At 43.6% G+C, this 14,822-nt stretch overlaps 1 protein-coding gene across 3 annotated transcripts in view; it reads right to left on the bottom strand.

Annotated features, from left to right (window-relative positions):
- The window catches only part of Clybl (citramalyl-CoA lyase), a 233,283-nt gene extending 226,439 nt beyond the window's left edge, over nt 1-6,844 (bottom strand). For all 3 annotated transcript variants that reach the window (XM_076872168.1, XM_076872167.1, XM_076872169.1), the window contains exon 1: nt 6,740-6,844. In XM_076872168.1, coding sequence (XP_076728283.1) covers nt 6,740-6,822 — 83 coding nt within the window. In that variant the 5' untranslated portion in view covers nt 6,823-6,844. The remainder of the gene's footprint in view (nt 1-6,739) is intronic.
- Between the last annotated feature and the right edge of the window lie 7,978 nt (nt 6,845-14,822).

Here is a 14,822-nt window from a genome sequence, read left to right as displayed (position 1 = left end):
GCAAGAAGACAGTGAGAGAATATATTCAAAGCCTTTCAAAGAAAAATACTGTGGACCATGAATCCTATATCCAGCAAAACTACTTTCAAAAATGAAGGCAAGCAGGTGAGGACACAGCTCAGTGGTAGAGGGCCTGCTGAGTGAGTATGCATGAAGTGCTGGGTTTGATCCCCAGCACTGCAAAAAGAAATTATTTTAATTTTTTAAAAAAGAAGACAAAGTAAAGACATTTCTAGGTAAACAAAAGAAACTTGCTAGCAGACCCACCTTACAAGAAATACTAAAGCCAGGTGTGGTGGCATATTCCTGTGATCCCCAGCAAATTGGGAGGCTGAGGCATGAGGCCCAAGGCTAGCCCCAGGAACTTCATGAGACCCTGACTCAAAATAAAAAATGAAAAGGACTGGGATAAAGTTTAGCAGTGGAGTGCCCCTGGGTTCAATTCCTCAATAAAAAAAAAATAAAAAGAAATTATCAGACTGAAAATAAGTGACCCCACACAGTATTCAACCCCCCATGCAGTGGCAAAGGTAATCATGTGATTATAAATGCATGTCTCTTAATTAATTTAAAAAGTAATTGTATAGCCTATAATCCAAGTGATGTGGGAGGCAGAGGCAGGAGGACCACAGTGAGCCTCAGTAACTTAGTGAGGCCCTAAGCAACTTAGTGAGACCCTGTCTCAAAATTTAAAACAAAAAGGACTGGGGATGAGATCAGTGGTTAAGTGCATAGGTTCAATCCCAGTGAGACACACACACACACACACACACACACACACACACACACACAGAGCAACTATAAAAAGAAATATTAAACAATTGTGTTGAAAGGCCTACATACAGAAATGTATGTTTCCTAACAGAACAAAGAAGATAGGTAGGCAGGAGCAAAGATGTACTGGGCTAAAGAAATGGCACCAGACAGGCACTCAAATCTGCATGGACAAACCAGAAGAACCAAGAATGGTAAATAAAAAGGTAAATATAACCAATACAATAAGACATAGATAGATAGATAGATAGATAGATGGAGAGAGAGAGAGAGGTATGTATTTGCATTTCTCTAAGCTTTAAAAAATGTAAAAGTGTATAAAGTAATAATTTCAGTAATGTGTTTCTGGGTTTGTAACATAGATATAAAATTTATAAAAATAATGCCACAAAAAGAAGCAACAGGAAAAGAGCTATGTGGAAGTAACATCTGTGTATCTCCAGGATTAAGTTAGTATAAATCAAAAGGAGATTTGATAAGATATATACGATAATATACATTCAATGGATTATCATGTAAACATAAAAGGGAATGAAGTTCTGATCCACGCGTGAGCCTCAAAAATGTTTTGCTGTATTAATGAAATAAGCCAATACTAAAAGGATGAATACACCTGCATAAAATATCTTGAGTCGGCAAATTCACAGAGAAAGCACAAAGTTAGAGGTTTGGGGCAGGGGGATTGAGAGTTATTGTGTAATGCAGAGTTTCTATTTGGGGTGATGAAAATTGTACATAGTGAGGATGGTTGCACAATACTCTGAAACATAATAATGCCACCAAACTACATTTAAAATGGCTAAAAGGAAAACTTTACATACGCATATCCACAATATAAAGAAGTATATATTATGGATGAACCCTCGAGAGCAACTACTGAAAACTAACCTTGAAATGCATAGTGAAACAAATTATTAAAGAACTTTAAAGTATCACGTTAGAAAATATTCACTTAATGCTAATGAAAGCAGCAAAGGAGGATTAGAGGAACACAACAACAATCAAGCCTACAGAAACCAACACTAAATAAAGACATGTGGTGCATTTGTTATCCCAGCTACTTGGGAGTCTGAGGAAGGAGGCTCGAAACCTCAAGACCAGCCTCAGCAACTTAGAGAGATCCTGTCTCAAAAATAATTAAGAGGGATTGGGGGTGCAGTTCAGTGGTAGAGCGCTTGTCTAGCCTGTGTGAGTCCCTGAGTTTAATTCCCAATACCACAAGAAAAAGAAAAGGACAGAAAGAGAAAAAGAAGAAATGAAGCATAGGAGAAAGTCTATGTGGCCTTGGGTTTGGCCATAAAAGAAAAAAAAAACTGATAAACTGTACTTCACCAAAATTGAAAACTCTGTTCTAGGACACTAGAAAGAAAATGCAAAGCTAAGCTATACACTGGAGAAGATATTTGCAAAACACAAGTCTGAACTTAGAGCCAATATACATCACCAACACTTTAAAATGAACAACAAGAAAACAACCAACCTGCTGGGCACAAGGAGGATCATAAGTTCAAAGCCAGCCTCAGTAGCTTCGAGAGGTCCTAAACAACTGGGCAAGATCCTGTCTCTAAATAAAATACTAAAAAGGCTGGACATGTGGCTCAGTGGTTGAACACTCCTAGTTTCAATCCCCAGCACCAAAAAAAAAAAAAAAAAAAAGAAAAAGAAAACAGCCAACCCGTCAGATGGAGGAAGAACCAGTGTTTTTCCTCTTCGCAGACCCTCAACAAAGCACAGAACACTTTTGACCAGATGTGCAGGGGGGGTCTCCCCCTTCTCCAGGCAATTCTTTTCTCCTGCAGACACCACCTGGGTCTCCTGTAACTCAATTCAGTTTTGACACTTTCCACCTGGAGTTTTAGGTTAAGGGCTCAGTCCCACAAGGCTGCCCCCACTACAGCCGCAAATAAAAAGCCCCAGGTTGTTCTACCTGCACTTCTGACCTACTGGCCCTATGTCAGGGCTTCTTAAGAACCCCTCCTTGATTTCAATTAATTTGCTAGGACAGGTCACAGAATTCAGGCAAACACATTTACTAGTTTATTATAAAGGATATCACAAAGGATACAGAGGAAAAGCACGTATAGGGCAAGATGTGGGGACATGCATAGAGCTGCCTGCCCTCTCATGTACACCCGCCTCCAGGAACCTCCAAGTGTTCAGTAATCGGAAAGCTCTCCATACCCTGTCCTTTTGATTTTCTATGGAGCCATGACCAATTACATCATTGGCCACTGGTGACCAACTCAAACTTCAGTCCCCACTCCCTCCCCAGAGGATGGGAGAGTGGGGTCTAAAATTCCAACCCTCAAATCATGCTTTGGTCTTTCTGGTGACAGCTGATAGCATCCCACCCCCCAAACACCAGTCATCTCATTAGCATACAAAAGACACTCTTATCACTCTGGAGATTCCAAGGGTTTTAGGAGCTGTGTGCCAGAAAACAGGGACAGAAACCAGATATATATTTCTTATTATATCAAAGTATCACACAATCCAATTAAGAAATGGGCAGAAGATCTGAACAGATTTCATCAAAGAATACATACAGATGGCCGATAAGGATAGCAAAAGAAGCTCAATATCATTTGAGGGAATTTCAAGTTAAAACAAAAAATTAAAACAAGATACCACTAAATGCCTATTGGAATAGCTAACTTTTTCTTTTTTTTTTAACTGACAATACCAAATTCTAGTGAAAATGCAGAGCAACAGGAACTCTCACTCACTGATGGTAGAAATGTAAAATGACTCCTACTTTGGAAGACAGCTTGGTATTTTATTGTTTTTTCCCCCAGTACTGGTGATCCTCCCCACTCCCACCATCCTGGGGATTGAACCCAATTGAACCCAGGACTTAAGGTATGCTAGGCAAGCTGGGATGTACCCCCAGCTCCAGTTTGGTAGTTTTTATACAACTAAACATAATCTTACCAAACAATTCAACAATCATACTCCTAGATATTTACTCAATTGATTTGAAAACTTAGGTGTGAACTGGATACATCAGTGCATGCCTATAATCCCAATTACTTGGGAGGCTGTGGCAAGATCTCAAGTTCAATCCTAGACAATATAGCAAGAGCCCATCTCAAAAAGAAAGAAAACTTACGTTTATACAAAAACCTACACACAAATATATATAGCAGGTTTGTTTATAATCAAGAAAAACTAGAAGCAGCCAATACATCCTTCAATAAGTGAATGAATAAACTAAGGTACATCTATACAGTGAAATATTTTTCAACAATAAAAGGAATTGAGTTATCAATCCGTGAAAAGACCTGAAGGAACTTTACATGTGTGTTGTTTTTTTGCTTTTGTTTTTTTTTTGGTACTAGGGATTGAACCCATTTTTTGTTTGTTTAAATTTTGAGACAGGTCCTGAGTAACGCTAAATTACTCAGGGCCTCACTAAATTGCTGAAGTTGGCTTTGAATTTGTCCATGCCCAGCTTTACATGCTTATTGTTAAGTTAAAGAATCCCGTCTAAAAGTTCCATACTGTATGATTCCAATTATATGACATTCTGGAAAAGGCAAATATAGAGATGGTAATGTGATGAACGCTTGCCAGGAACTTGGAAGGAGGGGATGGATAAATAGGTAAAGCACATGGGATCTTTAGGGAAATAAAGCTATTCTGTATGATATTGTAATAAAGTCATGGTAGATATACGACATCATGTATTTATCAAACCCCACAGAACTTTATAGCACGAAAGTGAATGTTAATATTTACAATTAAAAAATCATCTGGGAGGGCTGGGGATATAGCTCAGTTGGTAGAGTGCCTGACTCTCATGCACAGGGTCCTGGGTTCAATCCCCACCACAAAAATAAATAAATAAATAAATAAATAAATAAAAATCATCTGGGAGGTAGAAGAATACTGGGAAAGCATGCAGCCTATGACAAGAGCATCTACTTGTATTATAGATTCATGAAACAATTTTATGAAGGGAACAGACAGAAAAGGGCACTGTCCTAAGTACCTCTGGAAATGAGTGGCACCTATAATAATAAAGGGAAAGAAACTGTATGTAAATACTGTACTCCGGTGGATTATCTTCTTTCCCATGGCATTTGGGTTAACCATTCTGGTAATGCTACATATGTATACTGGAACTGAACAATTAAGTAAATGAATGGTGGATGGTGGGAGCCAGGTTTCTTCCTGTTTGAGGGGGGAATTTACCAAGGAACATAGGAAAGTGGCTAGAGTGGTCCATGTAATGATGGATTAGAGTCAGAGACATCAGTAAGAACTCATGTGTAGCTTAATATGACGTAGATGGTTCTACATAGAAATATTTATAGATATGCATGTCAACGGGAGCTAGTACTCACACAACTATATCTTGGCTCTGTTGGGTAAGGGTTATGCTTCCTCCTTGAGGGTGGGGTAATTTATATAGATTCAGTATGGCCAGAGACAACAGCATGATTGACAAGATAGTTTGGGACTTGCCAGATGTGGTGGCACACACCTGTAATCACAGTAACTGGGGAGTATGAGGCATGAGGATCCTAAGTTCAAGGCCAGCCTGAGCAACCTAGTGAGACTCTGTCTCAAAATAAAAAATAATAATGGCTGGGGATGAAGCTCAGTAGTAAAGCACCCCTGGGTTCAATCCCCGGTGCCAAGAAAGAAAAAAGAAATCAAGCCATCGGTAAACAGTCAACAGCTCTTTACATATCCCATTCTAGTGTGTTCTAAAGCTGACAGGACCCAGGATTATTTAACCCCTGATTTAGGCTCTTTGGTGGCCTTGGTGGGGAATATGTAGGTGTGCTGTGAAGCTACAGTGCTAAGGAAGACCAAGAGTGTTGGGCATTAAGCCCCCAGTATGTTAGAAGTCATGAACTTTGTGTGATCACTGGAACCTTCACAGGTTGGAAAATTAACCCTCCATGAAGGCCTGGGTACACCCGGCCAGCTGCTCCCTGGAAAGGTGGGATGCATAAGACCATGTGGGTCCTGCAGTGGGCCATGGGGGAGCAAGCAGATTAAAACATTCTGAACCAGGAGACATAAATTTGGCTTCTTGAACTAAACTCTGCCTATGAACCTAACAACTTATTTCTTTATACGGTGGTCGGGGAAAAGAAAGAGATGTACGTTCATCCTATTAACAAATAGGCAAGTGCTAGATAAGGGGTTTCAAAGTATGGCCAGAGGACAACTTGAGGTCCTTGAGACTCTTTGACAGGGTCTGCTGGTCCTCTTTTCAACTTGTTACTTCATCTGCCAGAGTCCAGAATTTCTTTCAAATATTTCCTCCAAAACAGCCTAATATAAGATTCCTGTTGTCCTTTATTAAGCCAAAGAAAATTTCGAAAATATAAAATGATTACACTCTTCTCACTTTTTAATTTAAAAGGGGGGGGGGGGGACACGTTTGGGGATGTAGCTCAGTGGAGAGCACTTGTCTAGTAAGCACAAGGCCCTGGGTTCAATCCCTAGCACTGAAAGAAAAAAAAATCATTTGTGTTAAAACTTAAAGGGTTTTGTTATTTTAAAAACAAATCATTGTAAACATTTGTTGCAATTCTAATATCGTTAGCAATAAGATTCAGGCAAAAGCTCTTTGGGACGCTCCAAATTTGGGGGCGTGCAAAGGGTCCTGAGACCCAAGGTCAGGGAACCAGGGAACCAAGCAAACGAGGCGTCTCACTCTGAGCTGCCTCGGACTCCTCCTGGCCCCTTCCTAAGACGCGCGCGTTCCGAGTGCCACTGCAGGGGGAGGCGGGTTTGGTTTTCCCGGGCTGAAGTCCAGTCACTCGACCCAACGTGGTACCCGCTTTCCGGGTCCACGCAAGGCCCGCCCGGGGAGGCACCCGCAGCGGGCCACCTCTGCGGGGTTCCCGCGAGGGCTCCGAGGCGCTGCCCGGGCCAGTGGAGCTGTGGCGGTAACCGCCCGTCCGCGACCCCCGGCTGGCTGCGGGGACTGGGGACCTGCACTCACAGCCTCGGCAGCGCCGCCGCCGCCGCCGCCGCCGCCGCCACCTCCGTCACGCGCACCGCCCTCCGCAGTAGACGTAGCGCCATCTTCCCGACGTGCGCGCCCCCTCGCCCACCTGGCTCCGCCCCCTCCTCTTAGCCCCGCCCCCAACCGCTTCCCACTGCGCTTTCACTTGGCTCCGCCCTCTAGCCACGCCCCTCTGCGCACTTGCCCCACCCTGCGAGTCCCTACTGGCCCTAGCCAAGGCCAAGGTTACCCTCTGGAACTAGTCTGGGCTGTGCTGGCCCTCAGGACTTTCTTCCCCGCGTGCCTGAGAAACTGAGCATAGGTCCCACATGGGTGTCTCCACCAGAGCGGTTTCTCCCAGGACCGAATCCAAATCACCCTCGCTTCTGGGTTTTTTTAATTGACTGTTGAGAGAATTTGCATTTTTCCAGCCACAACAGGTTAAGTTTTCTAGAGATTTCTTTATTTTGCCAAAATACCATCTAACACAGTTTGTGAACTCGACATGTGCATGCCTTGGTTAGCAATTTAAGAGTGGTCAAAGAAAATGCGGGAAGACTCCACTCTGGAACATATAGTACATGCCAATAATAGGGTCAGAGCAGCCGCTGCTCTCTGGGCAGAGACATGCAGGCTGAGACTGGGGGCAAACACAACCCATCACTCTCTGGCCTGCCGGCCACCCAGCGGTGGCGAGAATGCTTTAAGGTGTTCAAACAGGCCTTTTCCTCCTCACTGAGATCAGCAGTGCCCCCACCTATTGTCTGGCCCATTGTCCTCCCTACCTACTATCTTTTCTTTACCTTCTAAATCTGCATTTTTCTTTTTCAGCTGTTGCTACTTTCATCATTTTATCATGCTAAATTCATCATCTGAATTTACACTGAAAACATTTCTCAGAATTGTGCAAACCTGAATCTTGCCCTTGGTACAGGTGTAACAGTTTAAACAAATAGAACCTGTGCCACCAGAGTGGGTTCCAAGTTCTTTGGGAAAGTCCATGTGACTGGGAACTTGGATGCTGCCCATCTGCTGGACAGAAGTGTTATTGTACTGGATACCAACAGGAGAGATTGCTTCCACCACCCTTCACCCCAGGCCTCTCCTGCCAACTCCACTAAGGATCAGTTTTTGCCAGTGCTTTCCCAGCCACACGGAAGCAAATATCAGAAACACTCATATTATCTTTAATTAAAACTTCAATATTTTGTTCATAATGCAATTTTCCATTATCTTGATTTTCAGAATATTGAAATATAACTTAATTACTGAGGTTTTAGAGGCTGCCCCTTAATTTTTGCATCTGAGGCCAGTGCCTCACTGGTCTCTCCCTGGTCCTGACCCCATTCTAATTACTTTCATCTCCCTGGATTGTTCCAAGGCCTGCTTGCTTTCATTCCTCACTCCTACAATCAGTCTTTTGCCCTACAGTCTGGCTGATCTTTTATTGTATTATTTTTCAGGATTGGGCTTTGGATCCATGGACTTGCACACTGAGCACACACTTTATCTCTTTATTTATTTTGAGAAAGGGTCTCATTAAGTTGCCCAGGCTGGCCTCAAACTTGTGGTCTTGCTGCCTCAGCCTCACAAGTAGTGGGATCACAGATGTGGGCCGCCACACCTGCAGGCTGACCTTTTAAAAGCATGACTGGTGCAGTTCACTAGCTGTGTGACTTTGGAAAGTCACTTACCATCTCCATGCTTCAGTTTCCTGTTCTATAAAATGAGGGTATAGGTTGTATTAGCCTCATGGGGTTGTTATGAGCATAATTGGATAATCACATCCAATTATGTTGGGTTATCATGGATATCTATCTATATATAGGAAGGAGAGAGTGAGGGGGGTATTTATAAGCTGATCAAGTGTTGGATAGTGTTAACTGTTCCTCATTACTATTATCACTACATTGATATCCTTCTTAAATTGCTTTGGTGGCTTCCAATAGGACGCATTTAGAATAAAATCCAAATTCTTTACCACAATCCTCCAGGCCCCAGGAGGTCTGGCCCCTGCAGGTTTCTCCAACCTTCCCTCTAGATGCCCCCTGACTTCCTTTCATGTATTTTGCTTGCAGTGCTGGGGATTGAACCCAGGGCCTCACACATGCTAAGCATGTTCTACCTCTGGACTACACCTGCAGCCCATCTTTTGAGACATCTTTCCATGTCTTTTTTTTTTTTTTTAGTACTGGGAATTGAACTCAGGGGCACTTGGCCACTGAGTCACATCCCCAGTCCCATTTTGTATTTTTGGGGGGGTGCGGGGGTACAGGGGATTGAACTCAGGGGCACTCAACCACTGAGCCCCACCCCCAGCCCTATTTTGCATTTTCTTTAGAGACAGGGTCTCACTGAGTTGCTTAGCACCTTGCTTTTGCTGAGGCTGGCTTTGAACTCCCAATTCTCCTTCCTCAGCCTCCTGGAGCCATTGGGATTATAGGCATGTACTACCACTCAGTTCTTTCCATGTCTTTTAAGTTCACTAAGCTCTCACCTACTGTGGGGCCTTCACACGTGCTTCTCCCCATCTCCAGATGCTCATACTGCACCTTCTCATCCTCTAGGTTGGTCAGCCTGTATACTACCCACTCAAAGGGGGTGGGCTAACAATCTCTCCCCCATCTAGTTCATGGTCACAACAACTAAATCATAGGTCTCACAATGTCTGTTTGTGTGTTTGTGAATTTATTTTCCCTAGTGGTTCTCAGAAGGTGGGGTGGGGGGGTGGGATTGCTCCCCTCCTATGAGGTGGGTTTTGGGGGTGTAGTATTGTTCTCTAATGAGCAGGACTAGAAATGTGCTAGGCAGTCACGCATGGAAAAATAAGTGCTAGTTGCTGGTCTAGACCATAAGCTCTTTGAAAGCAGGGACCTTATATGTCTTGTCACTGCTGGGAAGTGACTACCCAGTGAGCAGGTGTCCAAAATATACAAGGTGAAAATGCCCCACCAGCTTCATTATAATTCTGAAAACTGAAAGATGTCCTTATTAAAATGCCTGGACCAGTGCAGAGGTGCAAGCCTGTAATCCCAGCAGGAGGATCTCAAGTTCAAAGCCAGCCTCAGCAAAAGGCAAGGCGCTAAGCAACTCAGTGAGACCCTGTCTCTAAATAAAATACAAAATAAGGTTGGGGATGTGGCTCAGTGGTTGAGAGCCCACGAGTTCAATCCCCAGTACCCAAAAAGAAAAAAAAGAAAAAAATGCCTGGAACCTAAAGTAGATCCTACAGTGACTTTTTTGCTAACTATTCAATCTCTCAGATATTGTTGGAAGCAGTTGCAGGTGATTGTGGTTTTGTTGAGCTTCTCCACAAAATTACTAATGTGTGGGTTTTAAGAACTGTTTTCTAATGCTAGTGTATGTTAAAATAAAGCGTTAGTCACTTTCTCTTTGCAGTGTGTGGATTTCTGGAGGCTCTATTTCCAGAAAGAACAAATAAAGGGATCCAGAGCTCCTCATTTGAGGCTAATCAAATCTGTTCTTACAGTCTCCAAAACCAAAAAGAAAATCGAAGCACCCATTTTTCCAAGGGCATGTGAAACTGAGCAAGGTGAATGCTTCCATGAGAGGTGTTATTCTGTTGAGTCTCAACAGACTACGGTAGGAGCCTGGCAGAGTTGGGGAGGTTAGACAAGGGTTGGGGAGGTTAGACACATCATACCTCTAAAGCATAATGGGTTTGGGTGGCAACAGTGGGGACCAGAATAATCAACCAACTCTGATCATTATTGAAGTTGGGTGGTGGTTATGTCAGGGGCCAGGACACAGTATTCCAACATTCAGTGCCTTGGCATATTGAGTACTCTGAATTGAGGGAAAATGGTAGGGCCCCAGAGCAATGGCTCTCTGAGATTTTCTTGTCCTATCTTCTGCCCCTGCCAGCCCCACAAAGTGATTTACAAAATCCAGAATTCCTCTTCTCCAAGGTAGCTTTTGAAAAATAAAACCCCTCTCCCCATAAAACCTTGTGAGGATGGCCTTAGGCCTGAGCCTAAGCAACTCCATTTTAAAAACTCCAGTTTGAAACCTGCAGTCTCCCCAGGCACATCCAACAGATCCCTCCTGTATGGCCACAGACAAGTTCCTTCCCCTCACCCTGATAACAGAGTGAAGCCTCTGGCAGGCTGTCCTAGCCTGAGGAGAAGATCAGGGTAGAGACCACCAGACCAGATGTTTCTGACCCCAGGGTAAATGATGTCATGGAGAAATCTGGTGGTAGCTGATAAGGATTGAAAAGGGGGGTCAAAAGCCCCCAAATTTAGTATAAATAATAGAGCTAATGAACAGGGATTCAGCCAGCCGAAACAACGATGCACTGGAGCTGGAGAGCCTGATAAGGACCTGACATCCCATCACTTGTCATGGTTTCCTGATCCTCTGCGTGATCCTTACGGCTTTCAAACTCTACCGTCTTGTCTGGACCTTCGTGAGAGCCTCAACTTCTCCCTAGGACCTTCTCCTTGACCAGTTGTCTACTCCATGACAGGAAAAGCCTGCTTTGGTTCCTGACCTGATCACAGCAGTCTGAGAGTGCTGGACATAAAGCCTAAGGCTTGAGACTTTTGAACTTAGCACGCAGCAGGAATAGACATTAGCCTGTCATGATTAAGTGTGTTTTCAGTGCTTAGAATTAATCTAGAATTTTTTGCTGTGAATTAATTAATCTAGAATTGTTTACTATGAATTGATTGTGTCTATTGCAGTGCCCAGCATTAAGGATTGTCATTTTCTTGATTAAGAACCTATAAGTGAAATTGTATTGAGTAATTGCATGAATAAAGCATTGAAAGGGGCAGAAGCGTGTGGACATTCTTTATTTCTCCCCTCAACTGCATATGTCGCAATTTTGCCCCCTCACAACAAACCTACACACTCTCTCTTCTCCTTTGAAGACCCTCATTCCAGAGGGGTCCTGCCCTAAACCCACAAGGAGAGACTGCCACACAGAAAGATCAAGAAGAATCTGGACAGATAGGTTTGCTGGGTTCCCCCATCTATTGCCTTTAGATCATATCCTCTATCCAATCATATCCCTCCATGGCTGTCCAATCCTCTTGGAACCTAAACATAAAAACAAAGTTTTGGGGTCTTTGGGGTCTTCATATCTGAAGTCTCCTACCTCATGTGAAACTTTATTAAATGTTTTGGCAGTGTTGCAGAAAGAACATTGCAACACCTGTGTCAGAGGATGAAGATGAAGACTGGCAGGTGAAAAGTCCTAAGGGGAAAGTGGAGCCCACAGAGAGAACACAGTGGGCTTCCGACTGTAAATTACCTGAATGTTCAGTTTATTTTCAATTTTAATTTTTATTTATTTGCTTGATGCTGGGGATGGAACCCAGGACCGCATGCATGCCAAGCAAACGCTCTAGCACTGAGCTACATCCCCAGCCCCAGAATGCTGGAATCTTACTTAGCCAATGTTACTTTGAACAAACAAACACAGGTGTCCTGAGTGGAAATGAGCACATGTGGTCTTATAACTGTAATGAAAGTCACCCTTACTCTTTGAATATTTGACATTATACAAATTGGCTCCATTTTTGGCAAATAGGCACACCCAAGGAGATATCGGATGAAAAATATCTAATTAGCCCATGCTGTGAGTAACGTTTAAATAACTTTCCAATGGTAAAGAGCAGGGACGATTAGGAAAATAAAGCTGCTTTACTCTTTCTGTGCCTCTTTATGAGAATCCATTTTCCCCTTCCTGTTGGTGTCTGGCGATGTAGGTTATTTTCACCAAAGTTGAGTCTCAAAGGATGAGTTGGCCGGTGTCACTGATTTAAGACTTCAGAATCCCACACTTAGAAAGAGACCTATTAGAAGTTCTGTGGGCGGTTTTTAAACAGTGGCACAGAGAGAACCACACTCCGAGCTCGTCCCTCCCTCCCGCTGCTCTGACACAAACCCTCCAGCTGCCCTCCTGGGCCGCGGGGCGTTGGATGAGGGTGACGCTGCGTCTGGCTCCTCGGGGAGAGAGGAAGAGCCTGGTGCTCAGATTTAGGCCAAATGCAGAATAACTAGCGACCACACTGTGGGCCTTCCGGGCCTTGGCTTCCTCTCTGTAGGCTGAGGAAGTTAGATGACCTCTAAAATTCCTTCTGGCTCCCAAAGGCCGGGGTCTGATTTTATGACATCATCGTTTTTCCTAATCTCAGCCGCCAAAACTGCGCTGCAGCTCCCCCTAGTGTCGGCAGGCAGGTGGCGCCCAGCCCTCCCGATCGCCGCTTGCTGTGTTCACCGCTTACATCTGAGATGATGTGTGTGGAATGGACTCCCCAGGAGGCGAGGGGTTTGAGCCTGTTTAGTTCACGGACGTGTCCCAAGCGCCTGGAACAGTGCCTGGCCCATGGAGGATGCTCAAAATGTATTTGTTGAAATCAGTGTTCAATCTGGAGGCATCTTCTGCTAAATGTAGTCTTTCCAGATTTCCCCTGTTATTTTTGCTTATGTGATCATTATGCTGTTCCACAGTTGCTGATTCTTAATTTCCTGGGATGGTCAGGATACTGAATACTGGTCCCTACAGATGCCAGAAGGCGAACCCCCAGAACCTGTGAGATTGTGACTTAGCAGATGTAATGAAATTAAGAATTTTAGGATGCAGAGATGACCTGGGATCATCTGGGTGGACCCAATGTTATCACAAAGATCTTATAAGAGTCAAGTCAGGGTGACAGAGATGAGACATGTAAGCACAAGGTGACATAATGCTGGCCACAGGCCAAGGCATAGGGGCAGAACATGGATGCTGGAAATGGTGAGGAAATTGCTTCTGCCCTTGAGCTTCAGAAGGAATGCCTCTTTGCTCACACCTTGACTTTAGCCCCATGAAAGCTATTTTGAACTTCTGGCCTCAGGAACTGTAAGACAATAGTTATGTTGTCTTAAGCCACTGGATTTGGGGTAATATATTAGAGTGGCCATAGGAGCCTGATACATCTAGCAGAAGAAAACGTTCCCAAAAGTTCCTTTACTAGGAAACAGTTCTTAAAGATTGCTCTAAAAACCAAACATGGGGGTGCATACCTGTAATCTCAGCAACTTGGGGGGCTGTTTGATGCCACCCTCAGCAATTTACCGAGTCCTTATCTCATAAAAAACTTAAAATGCCCCTAACTAAATCCCTTGTACAAAAAAAAAAGCAAGGAGAAGGAGAAGGGCTGCTCTAAGACATCTGAAAGTCCAAAATGACTAAAGACTAAAGTGAGTCTATATGATTAAAATGACTGTAAACACCTCTCTCAGTACCAGATAGAATCAACAAGATGTTGCTCTGGCCAGAGCTTCCTTGAGCAGGAAAGATTCTAAAAAGAGCAGCTTCAGTAATCTTGCAAGATGAAATTGGAACCCTTTATCTGTGAGCGGTTTTAAAAGAGCTCTCTACTCTAGACTGTTAGAGACCTGGAGCTTGGATCACACCTGAAATTATAGTATGCATCTCTCTGTTCATTACCTGCCACTGCTGTCCTTTAATCTGTTTGTGATCTGTTGCTTTCCATTAGAGCCCAGTGAGGTGGGCACCGAGTTGACTGTTTGCTACCATATTTTCCATGCCTAAAAGGAGGCCTGGAACACAGTAGGAGCTAAATCAACACTGGAGTGAAGACTGAGAAGCAGCTGCCAGCAATTGTTCAGCAACGCTCTGTTCTCCCTACCTGTCAGAAGAAATAAATGATAGCCACCCAAAGGCAATTAAAAGTGATGAGATTAAAAAAAGAAAGAAAAAAAGCAGGTAGTCCCAGGTTGTAACTTGTGAGGCAATTAAAAGGGAACCCAGCTTTAGAAATGGTCCCTTGCTATCCCTTCACAGTTCAAGTTTGGGGGAAATTAAAAACAAGAACTCATTAAGATTTTGGTTTTTAAAAATTACAGAGTTAGAGAGAAGGCCCTGTCTTGGCCATTACCAGACAGCCCTTTGAGAAAAAGGAAAAAATAAATAAATAATTAAAACAAGCCAGGCATGGTGGCGCATGCCTGTAATCCCAGGTACTTGGGGGGCTGGGGAAAGAGGATTACAAGTTTGAGGCCAGCCTGGGAGATTTGGTGAGGCCCTGTCTCAACTTTAAAAAGG

Source organism: Callospermophilus lateralis, chromosome 12 (genome assembly GCF_048772815.1).
Source record: "Callospermophilus lateralis isolate mCalLat2 chromosome 12, mCalLat2.hap1, whole genome shotgun sequence".
NCBI classification, from domain to species: Eukaryota; Metazoa; Chordata; class Mammalia; order Rodentia; family Sciuridae; genus Callospermophilus; species Callospermophilus lateralis.
The sequence above is the reverse complement of the archived record's forward strand: the minus strand, read 5'-3'. Positions and strand labels throughout refer to the sequence as shown.